Source organism: Pezoporus flaviventris, unplaced genomic scaffold (assembly GCF_033815535.1).
Source record: "Pezoporus flaviventris isolate CSIRO_AGI_PZ_B2104156 unplaced genomic scaffold, CSIRO_AGI_Pfla_v1 ptg000036l, whole genome shotgun sequence".
In the NCBI taxonomy this organism is placed as follows: domain Eukaryota; kingdom Metazoa; phylum Chordata; class Aves; order Psittaciformes; family Psittacidae; genus Pezoporus; species Pezoporus flaviventris.
Window position 1 is genome coordinate 10090907 of NW_026892584.1, and position 17634 is coordinate 10108540.

The 17634-nt window shown below is 38.5% G+C and overlaps 1 protein-coding gene across 5 annotated transcripts in view; it reads left to right on the forward strand.

Moving 5' to 3' along the window:
• CARS1 (cysteinyl-tRNA synthetase 1) overlaps window positions 1–17634 on the forward strand; it is a 38348-nt gene that overhangs the window by 12759 nt on the left and 7955 nt on the right. For all 5 annotated transcript variants that reach the window (XM_061463078.1, XM_061463081.1, XM_061463082.1 and 2 more), the window contains 11 exons: window positions 567–707; window positions 1463–1551; window positions 2752–2873; window positions 4738–4850; window positions 5383–5511; window positions 5720–5849; window positions 6147–6250; window positions 7251–7348; window positions 8792–8981; window positions 9494–9562; window positions 12360–12441. In XM_061463078.1, coding sequence (XP_061319062.1) covers window positions 567–707; window positions 1463–1551; window positions 2752–2873; window positions 4738–4850; window positions 5383–5511; window positions 5720–5849; window positions 6147–6250; window positions 7251–7348; window positions 8792–8981; window positions 9494–9562; window positions 12360–12441 — 1267 coding nt within the window. The remainder of the gene's footprint in view (window positions 1–566; window positions 708–1462; window positions 1552–2751; window positions 2874–4737; window positions 4851–5382; window positions 5512–5719; window positions 5850–6146; window positions 6251–7250; window positions 7349–8791; window positions 8982–9493; window positions 9563–12359; window positions 12442–17634) is intronic.

Genomic DNA, 17634 nt, shown 5'->3' on the forward strand with positions numbered 1-17634 from the left:
TGTGCTCCCTTCTGGAGAAGAGTCTCTCTAAATTATCTTTTTTTCAGCTATTCTAATATCAAGTGGCTTTATGAAGTGTATTCTGACCTAGCAGAATTGTCAAACCAACTAAAATCTAAGCAGTCATGCCTTCTGGGCTATATCCTAAAAAAAAAAAAAAATATTAGTGTAAAATGTTCAGATTAGTCTTTCAAACACTTTTTAGCAATATGCACTGTAAGGCTTCTGTTAGATTATCCCTTAGTGAGGGGGTGAGGGGGAGAGCAGGTGATCTGATACAACTGCAGGTCCCATCCAGTGTTTACAGTGTAAGTTTCACATGCCTGTTTAAGTGATTGATATCAAAACAGATATCACTTACCAGTTTATCTTCCTTCCTCTGATTGCTTCATCCATGTTTATGAAGGGCAATATGATAAAAATCTGGTAGAAGCCTGGATTACTCTGTATTCATAGCCAAGTGTCTTTTTCTTCAAACAAGCTTTTCTGTTTGAAGTAAGATCTGTCTGCGGAGTTTAAACAGGGCAAGTGTTTGATCACTTGTACTTACCATTATTGTTTTATAGAGACTGTTGGAAGAAGCGAAAGATTTGCTGTCTGACTGGTTGGACACAAAATTTGGCAGTCAGGTGACTGACAATTCCATATTCTCAAAGCTTCCCAAATTCTGGGAGGGGGAATTTCATAAGGATATGGAAGCACTCAATGTAAGTAAGCAAACTCTTATGAAAGTGTGCCGTGCCTCATAATACCCAGAATACAATTTAGCTCCTTAATAGCTTTCAAAGACCTCATATTTCAGCCTTATTCAACTATTTCCTTTAATGTGAATAGGTAGCTGTTAAACTAGCACCTGTTCTGTTTCCATCCCCACAGTCTTGAATCAAATGTGCATGTTACCAGAGCCAGTTAACTGGTGATCAGGTTTGACATGTGCACTCCATCCCTTCCCTTCGGTGTAACATGGGCTTATGGGCTTATGATCACCAACTGATCTGGAAGTTTGAGAAGTCTGAGTCTGTTAGCTGCACAAGGGACCGCTGTCAGCCTAAGCATTTAGACTGGTTGTTTACCAGTCTTCAGCCACTAAGAAATTGTGTGACGATAACAGTCAAGGACAAGTTACAGATGAAATGCCATGTCATATGCAATGGTTCAGATCAGTGAAGGTTTATTTATTTACCTGCAAGTCAGAGGGACTACCTGTCTGTTCTGTCAGAATTGCAATAAATGGAAGAACTGACATCTCCTGCAGTAGGTTGTTGTTAACATTGCCTTAAAGGCTAAGGAAAAAATGTCACAGCACATTGTTTCAGAGCAGAAAGCTTGAAATAGGATTCTTGTCTGTCCCTTACTTTGGAGCCAATTTTTAACCGATGTATAGTGTATATATTTTAGTGCATATTTTATATGTATAAATAATTACGTTTATACATAGAAAGATTCTACTTTTTATCTGTAGGTTTTACCTCCAGATGTTTTAACGCGGGTTAGTGAATATGTGCCAGAAATTGTGGATTTTGTGAAAAAGATTGTGGATAATGGTTATGGGTAAGTTTGTTACTGGATACTTTTGTTGTGTGCTTATACTATATCAGGGCTAGAATGATTGCTTTGAACACTTACCTGTGAACTGGTTTCTCTATTCTCATATGCAGTAGTAGTCTTTTCCTGGAGTAGAGTTTTATCAAATAAAGGAACTTCAGGTTTCTTTGCAAAAGACTATTTCTCACTTGATGAAAATGTGCTATTTCATGTTTTTTGTGATGTCTTACAAAAAGAGAAGTTAGGTTATTAAATTTATAGAGAGAAATCCTCATTCATTAAAATAAATAGTCAAAATTCCATTCCCTTGAACCGTATTTGACTCCTGGCCTTCAGAAAGGCGTTTCAAAAATGGATGCCTTACCAGATGCCTAGAACTCAGTTGTAAATAACGTAAGTAATTTGTTTTTGGTTTTTTTTAAGTAATCATGAACTCTTTTTCTGCCATTGTCTAATATTTGTGAAAATCAAGCTAATACTCTAGAAGTTCCTGAGTATCATGTTAGATTCCCCTCTGAAATTTCTGAGTTCTCTCTTCTTTTTTTTTTCTCTGATATGGGTGTATTTTTAATTGTGAAAAAAGCAAACTGTGGTTCAGACTGCCATAATTGCTCTTGCATGTTCTTCCTTTTAAACATACATTTTAAAATTTTCTTTAAAAAGCCAACCAACAACCAAAAAGACCAAAACAAACAAACAAAACACCAAATAGGGGTGGGCACATTGCATTTTTTGCGCTGAATTATCAGCATTCCTGGTGCACCTGAAACTTACTTTAGAGTCAGTTTTTATTACAGCTGTTGTGGGACAAAATTAACAGTGAAGGAGGACAACATGGACTGTCAAACATAGAATCATACTATATTATTGCAAAATATAATACATACAAAAAAAGGGTCAGAGGTATTGTAAATATTTTTTCTCTTGGTAGTGTAATTTCACGTCTCTGCTCCTAAGAGTTTAACATGAAAGATGTTAGTTGTTTTCCCTGTGATCAATTTTATTATGTCTTTTGATGATCTGTCAAAAGTCTTTATGGTAAGGCCTTCAAACTTAGGCTCACCTAATTTATCTTTAGAGTACTGAGCAGTGCCATACTGTGTGTGGTTTCACTAGAGAGCGCAAGTTTAACACAGTGATTTCTGGGATAAAACTCAGTTAAGTATTGGTAGAAAGTTAGCTAAATAATAATCTTTAACTTTTCAGGTATGTGTCCAATGGATCTGTATACTTTGATACTGTGAAGTTTGATTCCAATGAAAAACACTCCTATGCTAAGTTGGTTCCTGAAGCTGTAGGTGATCAAAAAGCTCTTCAAGAGGGTGAAGGTAAAAAGGAGAAATAACATTTGCTGAACAAACTGATGTTGTGCTGATCTCTTCAGTTGATTTCACTGACATTTAGATCAAAGTTACTGTCAGAGTTGGCTTACTTGCTGCACTTTCTTTACCCCTAGATTTCTTTTCCGAAGTTTTGTAGTTTGGGCCAGTGCTTTCATGGAAGTTTTTAATTGGAAAATACCAAGAAACATTATTCATTATAGAATGGTTTTGGGTTGATTTTCTTTGTTGGTTGGTGTTTTTTTTTTTTGGTCAGAATTGTGAATAACTCAGTCATTTGATGATAGTCCTGTTACTTGGCTGTTCATCTGGTTCAAAGTAGGAGGAGCAGACTTGAAGCTGGGTCTTCCACATACCAAGTGAAAGCTCTCCACATAAGGCTGTAGTTCTTTCATGACAAATATTTGGGTTCCTCTTTCCTAACAGAACTCTTTTTACTTTGTAAATATTGCTGTGTTGAACTAAATCCAAATATGGAGATTTTTTTAATTGTCTTTTTTTTACCTTGAGCCATAGCAGAGGAGTAGCTTAGTAGCTTAAAATGCTTAAACCAGATTCATTAGTTATCTGCTTCTAAGGTTGTAAGGTTTTAGTAGCAAATCACCCACAAATTCTACCAGAAAAACATTAAAAGGTTTTAGTATAACACTCATACAAGGGAGAATTAGGGCACTTATGCCAGGTGAAACTAGCAGTATCTGAGAAATGCAGCTTAAAATGGGTAAGATTTTTTTTTCTTCATAATTCAAACCCTTATAGCTGAAATCTTCCATGTGAAACAAAAGGTGCTAGGTTAAACCCACCATCTTTATGGTAATATGAATGTATCATTTCCACCACATAACCGGTCACTTTCTGTTGAATTGTTGTGTCCTTTTGCAAATAGGAACCAGTACTGAGTGATTAATGCTGAGTGATTAATGTAACTAACCAAGGGTATGCATATGTCAAGTTAGTGCTTGTCAGATTAGTTGCTTTGACTCATTTGTAATGATTGTCCTTATCCTGACAGATAATGTCATTTTGACTATTAAAGGCAACAGAAATGCTAAGCTTTGAAATTGCACTTAAATAAAAGCACAATACTATTAAAGTGCATGATGTTAGATATTCTAAACAATTGAGATGGCAGATATCTCAACTTGTACATCAGAATTAATTTACATGTTAAACGTCAACAGTCTTGTCTTTAATCTGTTTTTGACTCTACCACCAGAGGTGGTATTGTTACGCACTTTTAGTCTTGGGACAGTACTGCAGAAATGGTAAATTCTGTGTTTTACAGATGTTACAATGAGAGTGTCACCTTATGATGATAAAAACTAACAGCAAATAATACCTAACACATCTCTGATGGTAACAAAACAGTAAACATAACCTTTCTGTGCAGCAGCTGAGATTAGGGGTGCAAAAAAAATATGCTATGATCAAGTAGTGTGTGCAGATTAAGACAACTGTAGTCTTAATTTGGATCCTTCTGACTTCAGAGTGAATTGATTCCATGGTCTTACTTGGCTATAAGGGTTTTTGTTTCTGTATTACTTTTTCTGTAACTGCAATATTGGAATTGTGCCTGCAGACAGAATGTAGATGAATCTCATGTCATTACTTAGAACCTCAAGTCAAAACTTAGAAAACAGTGCATCTGACTTGTTGTCAGATTTCCTATCAACAAAACAATTAATCAAAACCCAAAAGGATTATTAAGGGTGATTATGAGGATTTCTCAGGGCTGTTTATTTTTCTTTTCTTTTTTAATTTCTTTCACTTAATGTGAGGTGCAGGAAGGCCAAAAATCAGTAATGCTGGTGTTAAAATAAAATGTATTTATTTACATTTTCTCTTTTGGAAGGTGACCTGAGTATCTCACCTGATAGCTTAAGTGAGAAGCATTCTCCAAATGACTTTGCTTTGTGGAAATCCTCCAAGCCTGGAGAACCCTCATGGGACTCTCCATGGGGAAAGGTAAGGGCATTATAATCAGGATTTAGTTCTTCTGCACCTTACTAAATGTCATGTTACACAAATACTTTACCTCACCTCATAATGTATAGATTGTGGGGATCTTATATTCAATTGTAGATTCTGTTGCTATGTTCATTTAATAATTTAGAATGTGTATCAGTCTGATACTTTTTAAACAGAAGTCTTCATGCAGGCTCATGATGGCTGTTCCTAGTCATTTATCCTGTTTATCTAAAGGCTTTATCTGCAGTAATGTCTATATCCTTTTTTCCTTGTGATCAAATATATTAATGTATTTTTTAAAAGAATGATAAGCAGAATAATCAAAGCATCACAGATATATATGCCATGTTTGATCTTTAAATCAAACAGTATACTTTTATGAAGCTGAAACTGAGAATCTTTTTTTCTTGGTAACATTGTATCTCTTTTCTTCAGGTATGTCACTGCTTAGGCACAGACCAATGAGAGAATGATAGGCAGGAGAGGAAGATCATTAGCTAATAGCCAAGTAATGTCTTTTTCTTAATAGGGTCGTCCAGGTTGGCACATTGAATGTTCTGCAATGGCTGGATCCATTCTAGGAGAGTCAATGGATATTCATGGAGGAGGGTTTGATCTCCGATTTCCCCACCATGACAATGAACTGGCACAGTCTGAGGTGAATGAACTGACCTTCAGTTTCTGCTGTGAAAAAGTGACGTGCTTTGCTTTGACTGCAATTTAGACAAATCCATCAGTTATTTTTTTAAATGTTGTGTGTTATGTGTAAGCATAATTTTTTTTAGGATTTTATTCTTAAATTCTCTTACTTCATGATATATATGTAAACAGTGTTGGGTCTTCAGGCTTTTTTGTTTCTGCTGCAGGCATACTTTGAAAATGATCACTGGGTTCGGTATTTTCTGCATACTGGCCACTTAACAATTGCTGGCTGTAAAATGTCCAAATCTTTGAAGAATTTCATTACCATTAAAGATGCACTGAAGAAACATACAGGTAAAAATTACTTTGGAATGTGAATGCTTTTGATGTACTTTGAGTGGTGAATGGTAATTTTGTTATTCAGCCTAATTTCAGGTGTCTGTCTTCTTCACTAACTTTAGGAACAGCTTCCTTGTTCTTCTGTTCCTTGTCAGTATTATCATTATGGATTATAGTGTTCTTGCATTTTTGCTGGATGTGTTAATAGTAAGAATATTAAAATCTATGTTCTTAGCTACTGCAGCATTGGAGGCCATAAAAATGATTTAGATTATGATTATTTTCCTTGTACATTCTTGAAACTCCTAATAGCACGACAGTTACGGTTGGCTTTCCTCATGCACTCTTGGAAGGATACACTGGATTATTCAAATAATACCATGGAGTCGGCTATTCAGTATGAAAAGTTTATGAATGTAAGTTTTCTGTTCCTCCTCCAGCTCTTTAAGCTTTGTGGTTTTATATGTGTGTCATGGGATAAAACCCAAGAATATATAGGACATATTCACAGACTGAGTTTGCCTTCTGCATTCATCAGGTGGGATGTCATAGTGTTTGTGTAGCTGTCATTGAACATTTGAGATATGTAAATTCCACAGCCAACTACATCTCTCTGCAGCTGGGTGCTCTCTCCAAGTTCTGATATCTCTGAGCAGCTTGGCACTTACACATAAGATTAGTTTCTCAGTTCAGCTTGCTTATGGGACTGAGTCCAACAGACACTCTCATAACATGTCTACCAGATCAGACTTTACACAAAGATACCTAAAGGGGAAGAGGGAGTATCATTCCTACCTTGTCTTCTCACCACATATATCGAGCGTTTGCCTCTGTGCCTTGTGGGCATATGTGAGGGGCCAGCCACAGTTCCTTCTCCTGCTTAGTTTGGAGCCATGATTTAAAGCCAAATTTCCCTCAAGGAGGCTCTACCGCATTTTGAGATGGTTAATCTTTGTCTCTCCAGCTGAAGTTGTTCTGCTTTTTACATAAAATGCTTGGTTTGGGCCACAGAATAAGTGAACATGACTTTTCACCAAGCTGTATGACCACATAAAATAGATCCTCACTATAAAGCTATTTTTATTCTTCTGCTTCCGTTACTAGCAACACACTAAAAAATCTGCCTTAAACTTTTAAAAAATGGTATTGTATTTGAGCAGCGTGGTGTTAGAGTATCATAGTGTATCATGCAGTAGCAGAGCCATGAGATAGAACTGAATTACAGTACAGCTGTATTTTTCAAAGTTATGCAAGATGTGTGGGTTACCTTGTTTTGGCAAACATTCAGTAGATCTTGGCTGAAACAGTGTTGAAACCATAAACTTTTGGAGTCTAATTAAGAAACAATGCCTGTTCTTAGTAAATACTGCTTATATCTAATTTAAACCAATTTTTAGCTATATTATTTTTTTATAGGAGTTCTTTTTAAATGTGAAGGATATTCTTCGATCTCCCACTGATGTGACAGGCCAGTTTCAGAAATGGGAAAATCAGGAAGGAGAGCTGAACAGAAAGTGAGTGGAGCATCCCTACTTCTCTGCAAACAGCCGTCATGTAGCTGCATGTTTTGTTGGGTTTTTTCCTTGTAAAATGACTCACTGTGTATATAGTGATGTTTACAAGTCTGTAGCATTTCCATTGAGTACCCCAACTATATACAGGCTAGTGGTTTTAACCTTGCAACAGCTTTATGAAGTATAGCTGAAATTGTTAATTTCCCTTTCATTTGTGTTAGGTACACTGGCATGCCTCATCACCCTGTTTGTGAAGGGAAAGAGAACTTTTTTGTTAGATAGCTGTCATTTTCTTCACTGTTTGTAGTGCTGTCTTCTATGAGAAGTAACTGATAATTCACAGTGGTACAACTGCAAAAATAGTATTACACATTTCAAAGTGCAGTGAGCAATCTGAGACAAATGGAAGCTAAATGACCTGACCAAAAGCCCAAAAGATCAGAGTGCCAATGTTTGAAAACATGTTCTTGATAGAGATGATTATATCAATACTACCGTTTTTTACTTTGATAACAAAATTACTATTATTTGTAATATGAACAGCATCCTATATGACTTTTTTATGGGTGAAATTTAATCTTATGATGCAGTATTAAAATTGTTTCTAGTTCAGTTCACTGTGCACAGAGATGTTGACTATTGAAGGACCAAGTGCACATGCTTCTATTTAGCGATGTCTTCTGAAAATTTCACCTTCAACTTGAGGTTGGTAGAGACAACCCACTTTTTAAAAAAAGGGGGAAGACAGTAAGTAATAGAGAAGGCAAAAGGAAGGAACAAAAAAGTGGGAGGAACAGAAGATATGCTTCATAGATACCTGTTTTTGTCTCTTTACCACTTCTCATTCCTTTTATCTGGAAAAAGTGTGGTTTTTTAAACAGTAGTACCCCTTGTGTAATGAAATGGTACCTAACATACCATATTACCTATTATGCCTATTCATTAACATTACAAATGTTTGCATGAATTTATTCCTTGTATCTGCTTGTAACAGCTTCATAACACTTCACTTTGTGGCAAGTTAACTTCCAAATCACTGCTCCTTACTGGAAAGGTACTAAGTAGAGTACTTGGCTGGTACATAAGCATAGGAGAGCAATACTATAAAACAAAAAAGGGCACAAGAAGGTACTAAATAGGCAATTTATACTGCTTAAAAAACAATGGTATGAAAAGGTCAGTTGCTAAAAAAGTGATATAATTTGTTTGGATAGTTGTTGCCAGTGAGAGTATCCTGCCTGCCTTTGACCACAGCAGCAAAACAGCAGTGTTGTATTAATGCCTTTTTTTTTGTCACTCATCTGGTTTTCCTTAAAATATAAACTATGACCGATGAAAGATTATCTCACTTTTAAGTCCCCTTACTTTTCTAATAGAGATTCTTCAGAGTAGGTTGTAGATACTTTTGACATTAATAGTAAAAAAATGTTTTTTTCTTCTTAGTTTTTATGACAAGAAGGCAGCAATTCATGAAGCACTGTGTGACAATATTGACACTCGCTCTGTCTTAGAAGAAATGCGTTCATTAGTCAGTCAGAGTAACTCCTATATTGCTGCAAAGAAATCTTCCAGACAAATGCCAAACAGACTTCTTCTAGAAAACATCAGTTCCTATCTCACTCAAATGCTAAAGGTATGTAATAGCAAGTGGCAACGTTGCTATTGCACTGTGCAGTTGTAACTCTTGTTTTCCAAGTATGGAGGGATCTGTACAGTCTTTGTTTAAGCCTTGTAGGAAAATAGAGATCTTACACATTCCCCCTTCCACCCCCCAACCAAAACAACCCAAAATTGCAGTGTGTACTGCAGCCAGAACAATTCTGAGTCCTTTGTGCTACATTATAGTTTCAGCTAATGTTTTGTTGAATAGCAGAGAGCCCCTAATATGTGCAAGGAAAAATTAGATAGTATAAAAAATATGAAGTCAAAATGTCAAATCTTACTGCTTTAAAGCTAAATCTGAAAGCCAATGCTTAGTATAATGCATCAATTAAAACCCAAACCATCATCTTATTAGAGCAGTGAATTGTGGGTTAAATGAGAATTAGGTGGCTTCAAAACCTTAATACATGTGATTTTGCTTAGTTTTCACATACCTGTGACTTGATGTATACAACCTTTTAAATTTTTTTCCTATTTGACCAGATTTTTGGTGCCATAGAAAGTGATGACACAATTGGTTTTCCTGTTGGAGGAAATAGTCAAAACTTAAATGTAAGTGAAGTACAAAGTATACTATACAAAATTACTCTGTGTCCTTTGAAAACTAGATTAGATAAGGTGATGACATTACTTATATGTAGCTGAATTGCTTTTTCTGCTTGTAACTTTTGATTCTGAAGTAACTAATTGGCTTAGGAAGTAGGATTTTTCTTTTATGAGACTTGAGGTTTTTTATAGGTTTGACTTAATAACAGACAAATTGTATAGCAACCAGAAGAAGAATTATCTTGTCTTCTGAATTACGAGTCTGTTTAAAAAACCACATGTGAACTACAGGCAGCACATGCTACAGTCTAAAGACTCATTACAAGCATTTGTATGTTAAGTAGTTTCAAAAATGTTATTACACTGATTAAACTTCCTTGTGGTACACAAAAAACCAGCCTGGAGGCAGCTGGAGTTATATCCACGTTTCGATCTCTCTGATCTCATTTGTAGCCACAGTTTTTACCTGGCTTTTGAAGGCTATTTTGCTTTGGTCACCCCGCAGTCAGCCACTGTTCCACTGATGCAGAATTTTTTTTGGAAATACTTGGACGATATCTGATGAAAGTGCTGATGGGCACTGTAATAATAGTAATGTTTTGTGGTGCAGGCAGGAGAAATAACTCCATATGAAAGCTATCAACTTTCTTCTCTTTGTTCATATGAAAAATTTTGACATGAACAAATCAGTGCTTTTTCCAGGATTTTTCTGAATACAAATATGTGACCATATCTGTTCCTCTTTAGAAGGAATAATTAAACATTTGTGGTATAACAAAAAAGCTAAGATTTTTATTCATCGAAGGAAGAGGAAAGCTTGCTTGTGGTTGAAGAAAATGAATAAATACTCAACTGATATTTGCCCATGCAAATGCTTACATTGCTGTGCTGTGGAAATCTCCAGTAATGATTATAACAAGGGGTCATGAGGAAGATGCACAGTATTGCATACCAACCCCCCTCAATAGTGAATTGTAATTTGGCTCCAAATTAATTTGAATTTCAGAAGAAAGGCAGCACCTTAGCACTTAGCTTTTTAGGGAAAATGAAAATTAGATTTATATTTCGCACTTCATTCAGGTAGTGTTTACAACAGATTGGCAATGGAATGACTGGCATTAGCTTGGATGAAGAAGCTAAGTTCCTTCACTTCTTTAAAATAATGTGGCCAAGGGCAGTAGAGTCAGAAGTATCTTATGCTAACACATGTTACACAGAAGAAACTTCTGGTTTTAGCAACTAGGACATTACTGTTTTTAAACATTACAATTTAAAGATGCATAATATCACAAATATTTTGGCTGTGTCATTAAATATTATACCCTCTTTTTATCTTCCATGCAGTTATGTATTTTTTTTTTTTTAGCAAAATTTACCACATGATCATTCAAGGTTGAAAAACTTCGCATTAATTACAGAAGGCTGTGGATCAGGCCTATCGTTTCTTTGTCTAAATTGGAGATGAAGAAACCAATGCAGTCATTATCTCCAGAAAAAGGCATAATCCTCTTCAAAAGCTCTGAAAGAGCAATTAGCTTAATTACCATGGTTCAGTAATTTACTTGAAAGAGGATAGAAGAGATTTGAAGTCAGGAAGCCTTAGGTTCCATAGTCTCATTTTCCAAATGAATTAAGTGTTGCTCTCAAGTTAGTTATTCTGGAAATACAAGCCTTTCATCTTTGAATGGCTGATGAGAGTAGTGACAGTGCATGCTTTCCTGACACCACCTGATAAGCTAGTTTCAGTGCAGAGGATGTAGTGGCGATATGACTGTTGCTCACTTTCCAGAGTCTCTTCCTTCTGCTAAACTTGTCAGCAGTGCTTCCAGTTGTGAAGCTGATTGCATAGTACTCACATTTATGAAAAGTTTTCAGAGAGTCCCTCAGCTCCATTTGATATGGGCAGTTTTAGAGCATAATGGATTATCTTGTCTGTTAATTGCACATAAATTTGTTACGGAGATTTAACAGGTGGGAAAGAGTGGAAACTGTAGGGGCAAACAAAAGTGTGCATTTTTTTTTCTCACTCATCCCTTACCCTCCAAAGTAATGAAACTTTAGAATTAAGCAGTTCAGTGGGTGCCTGGCTTCTCTTAGGATTCCAGAGAAGTGTTGACAGACAGTACTGAGCAGTAGTTGTTTTTATAATGGTTTGCTGCTCTTCACTAACTGCTTGTGTTGCTGTTCGCTGCCATTGAGAGCAGGATTCTCAGGACTTGGTTGTTTGGGTTTTTTTTGCTTTTCATGACCAGCATTTGCTTACACTTGAAATAATTTAACAGTAATTTCTCCCTGCTTTTTGTCAAGGAGAGACAGACAACCACACTGTATTGGAAATAAATACAATTAGCATAAGCTAACATCTAATTAACAGATCTATGTTCTAATGAAAATAAGTCCTAACATCAATTTCATCTGGTATTATTTCTGATAAGCAGTTGGGCCCAAGAAAGAAACATAGACCATGAAGGGTAAATTCGGGTGCTGGTTTTATCCCTGTACTGCATTATAGTTAGCTAGTCTGCAGCATAACCCTGTGGAACGGATGTATCTGTAACTGAAAGGAGAGGAAAAAGGAATGGAGAGAGGCAGAACTTCACAAGTTGATATTATCTGCACAAAATGAAAATTGACAGCTAATGCAAATTATCATCTATCCTTTGACATCAATAGAGCAATGACAATTTGTATTGATACAAATCTACCTGAGAGTCAAATTCCATCCCACAGCACATAAAGTGCATAAGAACATGTTTTATATCTAAATGATGATTATCTAACTGTAGAAATAATTATCCTGCAGATTGAAGCTACAGTGATGCCATACCTACAAGTTCTTTCTGAGTTCAGAGAAGGAGTGCGACAAATTGCCAGAGAGAAGAAAGGTGAAAATTCACTTTTTCCTGTGTTGTTGCACATGAGACTCAGAAGTTGCAGGAATCAAACTTGAGGGGGGGGTGGGGGAGGGTGGGGGGGTGAGCCAGATGATACAGTCTCTCTTTGCTTAGAGATCTTTAAATCAGAGGTGATTTGAATATTTGCATCTCTGCTGTCTCTTTAATTTGGGAATCTTTTACAGCCTGCTAAACTAATTTTCTTTTACTTTCCTAAAGAATCTGAAAGTTCAGGAATGACAGGACTAGCTGTTGTTTCTTTAGATTAGGTTACTCCCTGCTTTCTAGGCACGAAAGTACCAATGATCTTTTCCCCCAGGGAGCTTGCTTTCTCTTGAAAATGTAGATTGCTACACAATGATACTGTCTGTGTTTAAATAGCCTGAGATGTACCTTCTTATCTGCTAGCATCTGTGTTTGCTTTGCGGTTACATCAGGTGAAAGGTCTGTCTGATTTTCTTATCGACATCCTCTTTCCAGTTTCAACGTCCTTGTTCCTTGCCAGTTCCAACATCTTCCAAGTACCAGTCAGGGACAGGTCACTCTTAATTGCCTACTACAGTTCCTCCTTCCCATGGTCACTCTTAATTGCCAGCTTTGATACATTCCAACCCCCACAATTACCCCTTCTTGTTTTTGCAATGCAGTATACACGTCTTTCAAAAGCTTGGGATAACATTTGCTGCATACATTGTAGTAAGCAAGGTAGAATGCATATAATGGCAAAGAGAGCAAGCAAAATGATCATTCCTCCTTCAACCAAAGTCAATAGCCACCCAGTTATGCCCCAATCAGAGAAGAGTGATGATAACCAATCTTTGTCATTCTCCCTTAACTTCATTACACTGTCTTTTAACTTACGGATACTTTCATGTATGGATTCTGAATGGTCTGACAAATTCATGCAACACATTCCTTCCAAAATTTCACACCCATGTCCATGTGCTAAGAGGAGAAAATCAGTTGCTGCTCTATTTTGCAAAGTCTCATGTCTTATAGAGTCAACATCAGTGAGCAGCGCAGAGAGAGCGGGTGCTGTAACATTAGTTTGTTTACCAAGCCAACATCCTAGCTTATTCAAGTTGCCAAAGCTTGAGTGCTAGCTACTCCAGGAGCTAAAAATGAAGTAGCTATTGTTTCACCTGGGTTCCAAAAATTTACTTTGTCATCACAGCTCGGTTGAAAAGCGTGCTTTGACCTTCGAGAACGCAATCCTCTTTTATTTATTATCATAGTGTTAGTAGGGATAAACATGCCTAAGGTCCCTACTGCACAGGGGCCATCCTTTATATGGGATAGCACCCTTTGCCAGGCCCAATCTTGTGGCAACTGAGGCATGGACTCTGTTTCTGGCTACAAACAAAATCCCTTATTGAGTGAGCTTACAGGATTTTATAGTATTCTGCTTAGCGGTTAGTAGCGGTTAGTTCTTTTGGTACTTTTCCATCACAAAACAATTTTATTGATCACACACTCTTTCACCCGACCACATTACTGTCCACATACCTTTGCTTGAATAATTATTTCTAAACATAGTTCTTTGCTATCACTACTCGTTACAATCTCACTTCCATTTCCCCTTGACTACACATTCTTTATCTTGTCTTAAGCATCCTCCTGTTTCCAAATTTACAGTCCTCGGAAATTATCTTGATGCTCTTTCTTCTGTTCCACCTGATGTTCTTTCTCCAGTTCTTCCCGACTTGTCCCGTTCACTTCTCCCAAGGTTTGTGGCTGATAAGAGTCCAGATGTCCGGGCTCTCCTCCAGGTCTGCTAGCGCAGCTTCTTGTGCAGCATTGCCCCCATCTCCCCCTTCTTTATAAACTAACGAAACATTGTTAATAGACTTAGCAAACAAATGATTTATACAAGCAGTTAAACAAGGAAGTTTGATTAAAATACATAGAGATTTTTACACAGGTTAATGTGATTTTAATAATGTTTTCCAAGTATGCACTGATGCCCTATTCTGACAGCAAACTTTCTAGCTAATTCCAGCTACTCTCCACTCACAACATCTGAACTCCGTCCTTTAGGTTTTGAATTGCATCATGGACAGACTCAGAATGATTAGACAGGTTCATGTAACACATTCGATCAAAGTCTTTACAACCATGTCCTTGAGCTAATAGCAAAAAATCTATGGCAGCTCTATTTTGAAGGGTAGCATGTTTGACTGAATCGTTATCTGTTAAGAGACCATTGCTGTGGGTGAAAGACCTGCGGGGCAGAGGCTGGGTTTCTTCCCGCTTCTCACCGGGAGTGGACCCCGCACCGCCCCGCAGCGCGCATCTTGGCGGGCGCAGCGCGTACCCGCGCCTGCCGGAGCACACAAAGACGGGCAGGGGGGCGAGTATCACAGCTCTCTGCCCGCGGGCAGACAGTGGGGGGATCGCGCCGGAGCCTGCTGCTGCCGCCGCCGGGCGAGTGAGTGAGATCGCGGCAACGGGGAGGTGGAGGCGGCGTGCCCGTGCTCCACAGCTCCTTTTCCCACCGCTGTCACCAGGTGCAGCCCCTCGGTCAGAGGGGAGCCCCCTCCGCAGCCTCCGTTCGGCTCCCGCGGGAGCGCCGTTTTCCTCCCCGCCGTCCAGCCCGCGGTTCGCCTCGTGACCGACGGGATGTGGAGCATTCAGGTTGTGGGGCAGGCTCACAGCACCTTGATTTTCCGCTTCTTTTTTAATGTTTTTCCACATAACATGCGGGTCAGGGGGGTAGAGGTGGGGTTCTCTGTCAGGGTCGATTACTCTGGGATCAAAAGGGTCATCTTTGCGTGGCTCATTTGCTGTTGCAGCCTGCCGGTAGATATCTTCCCACAGATCGATAAGTGTGGGAGGGTGAGCACCGGCAAAGCTTGTGTCTCATGATAGCCAATGCCAGGATCAGGCAGGAGTTAATCCGGCTCAGTTTCTGGGTCTACTGGCCCTGGGTCGAGAGGATCCGGAGTGTTCTCATAGACTGAGTGCCATATGGCCAGCAATTTGGGGGCCGCTGTGTCATCCCTTGTGGCTGCATCCCAAAGGTAGACCCCAATCTTGTCCCATATTCCCTTCTGATAAATATGAGTTGATGTCACCTCTGGGGCATGGGCTGAGGCCCATATTAATAAGTCTTTCAGTTTATCTTCATAAATGAAGTAACCCCTTTTGTCGCTAAGAATTTAACTAGTACTCTGTATACCGATTTGTGCTCGGGGGATATCGAGTTCCCCATGTTCCCATTCCCAGCCACTTACCTCAGTCAGAGGTATCGGTTAATTGCTGCAGCCTTTTGGAGTTCGGCTGGGCTCCTCACCAGTAGCCGAGTCACGACTCTGTCTTGTCCCTGTTCAGGTGCCATTTGTGAGGATGGAGGCACGGACCCAGAGGTAGAGTGCAAGCTGGATCGTTTATTGAACAGATTACACGATATTTATATGCTTCCAAGCAATTAGCCAAGCACATCTGTGTTTGCCTTGCAGTTACACCAGGTGAAAGGTCTATCTGATTTTCTTATCGACATCCTCTTTCCAGTTCCAACGTCCTTGTTCCTTGCCAGTTCCAACATCTTCCAAGTACCAGTCAGGGACAGGTCACTCTTAATTGCCTACTATAGTTCCTCCTTCCCATGGTCACTCTTAATTGCCAGCTTTGATACATTCCAACCCCCACAATTAATGTCTGGGGATGTTGCCTCTACATGGTTGTAAGTGAAGGGAGTTTCCCCATCGTAGCCCAACGCTGGCAGGATGGTGTTTGATATTAAGTAACGTGATCTGTATTGCTTCAAGTATTCTTTAAATAAAAAGTATGCTGCTTCTGTAAAACCTGCAGAGTAATACAAATGCTCCCATCCGTATACATATAACTTTTAAACATATACCTGTATTTATAAAAGATGTCACAGAATAGCCATTTATAAAACTATGGGGGTCTTGTAAGAATCAAAATGTATATACTCTATAAAAATTTTACTGTCGTTCAGATTGGCTAACTTTCAAACATATTAGTAAAAATTAATTCTCTATTTTATAAGGTTATTGGTATTCAAACTGGAGACCTGCACTGATCGTTTTGCGGTTGTGTCTTGATTTGTGAACGTATCTAGCAATGATGGTAAACAGAATAAGGAAAACACTGTGCTAGCTGTACAAGGGAAAGAAATGCAGAAAACTTCTGCAAAAGGTGTCAGTAATAGGTTGTCCAGAGCGTCTCAATACTGTGCATCTTGCTGTTTTACTTGAATGCTTGACCAGTTGTAAAGACCCCGCATAGCTGTCTCTGCAAGGATGCACAGTGGAGCAGATCTGTGCTCTACCACAGCCCCAGTCCTTGGGAAAAATTCTCATTAGCAACATATTGTTATTCAGGTACTCAAACAGGAGCAAGTCTCTGCAGTATTTGGTTACTCACCTCTGGACATCTGAGTAAATTGAGCACCCTGTGCTAGTGTCCATGAGCTAACTGCCTGCATCTTCATTTCCTGCCATGGGTGTTGATGCTGCTTCTAGGATACAGTGAGAAACCTGCTGCCCACTTCCTAATATATCATGAGTTGACCAGAACTGGCACAAACTTGATCATTGTAACCATGCCTGTTCTTGCCTTTTTCTGCCAGTCTTAACATGCAGCATTCTCAGATGCTTTTTAAGTTCCTCCTTTTCCTCCCCATCACAGTGTTCTATTCACAACAATACATCTGTTGCACATCCAAGACTCTGTCTTGAAATTCACAGAAAATGTGAAGAGGTCTGAGAAATAGTCACAGGCTCAAGCCATGCCTAGCTGCCAGGGTGTTCGTGGGCACTGGTGGTAAGGCACTAGCTAGCTGCTTTCCTGACCACTGTCCTCAGTGAGGATGATGGCTTACATGTTACAGCAGCTCATAAACAACTCCCTGCCTCCAGAGTAAATCCCTAAACATCTTTGCTTTGGAGGTGCCACATGTAAGGAACAGGTACATTTCAGCCCTAAGAACAGTGCTGACTCCTCTGGATGACAGAGGATTGAGCAGAGGATGTGTTCTTTCATAAATAATACATGTTTTGTTATACATTTCTCCTTATTCTCTACTTTGATGGATTTCTTCTTCATAAACTTTAAATTATTCATGATCTTAGATAAGTAAATGTTTGTAACTGAGCAGATGCTGTTTTACTGAATAAGCAGTAGAAGTATCTGATACGTTCTTGATATGGTATGCATAAT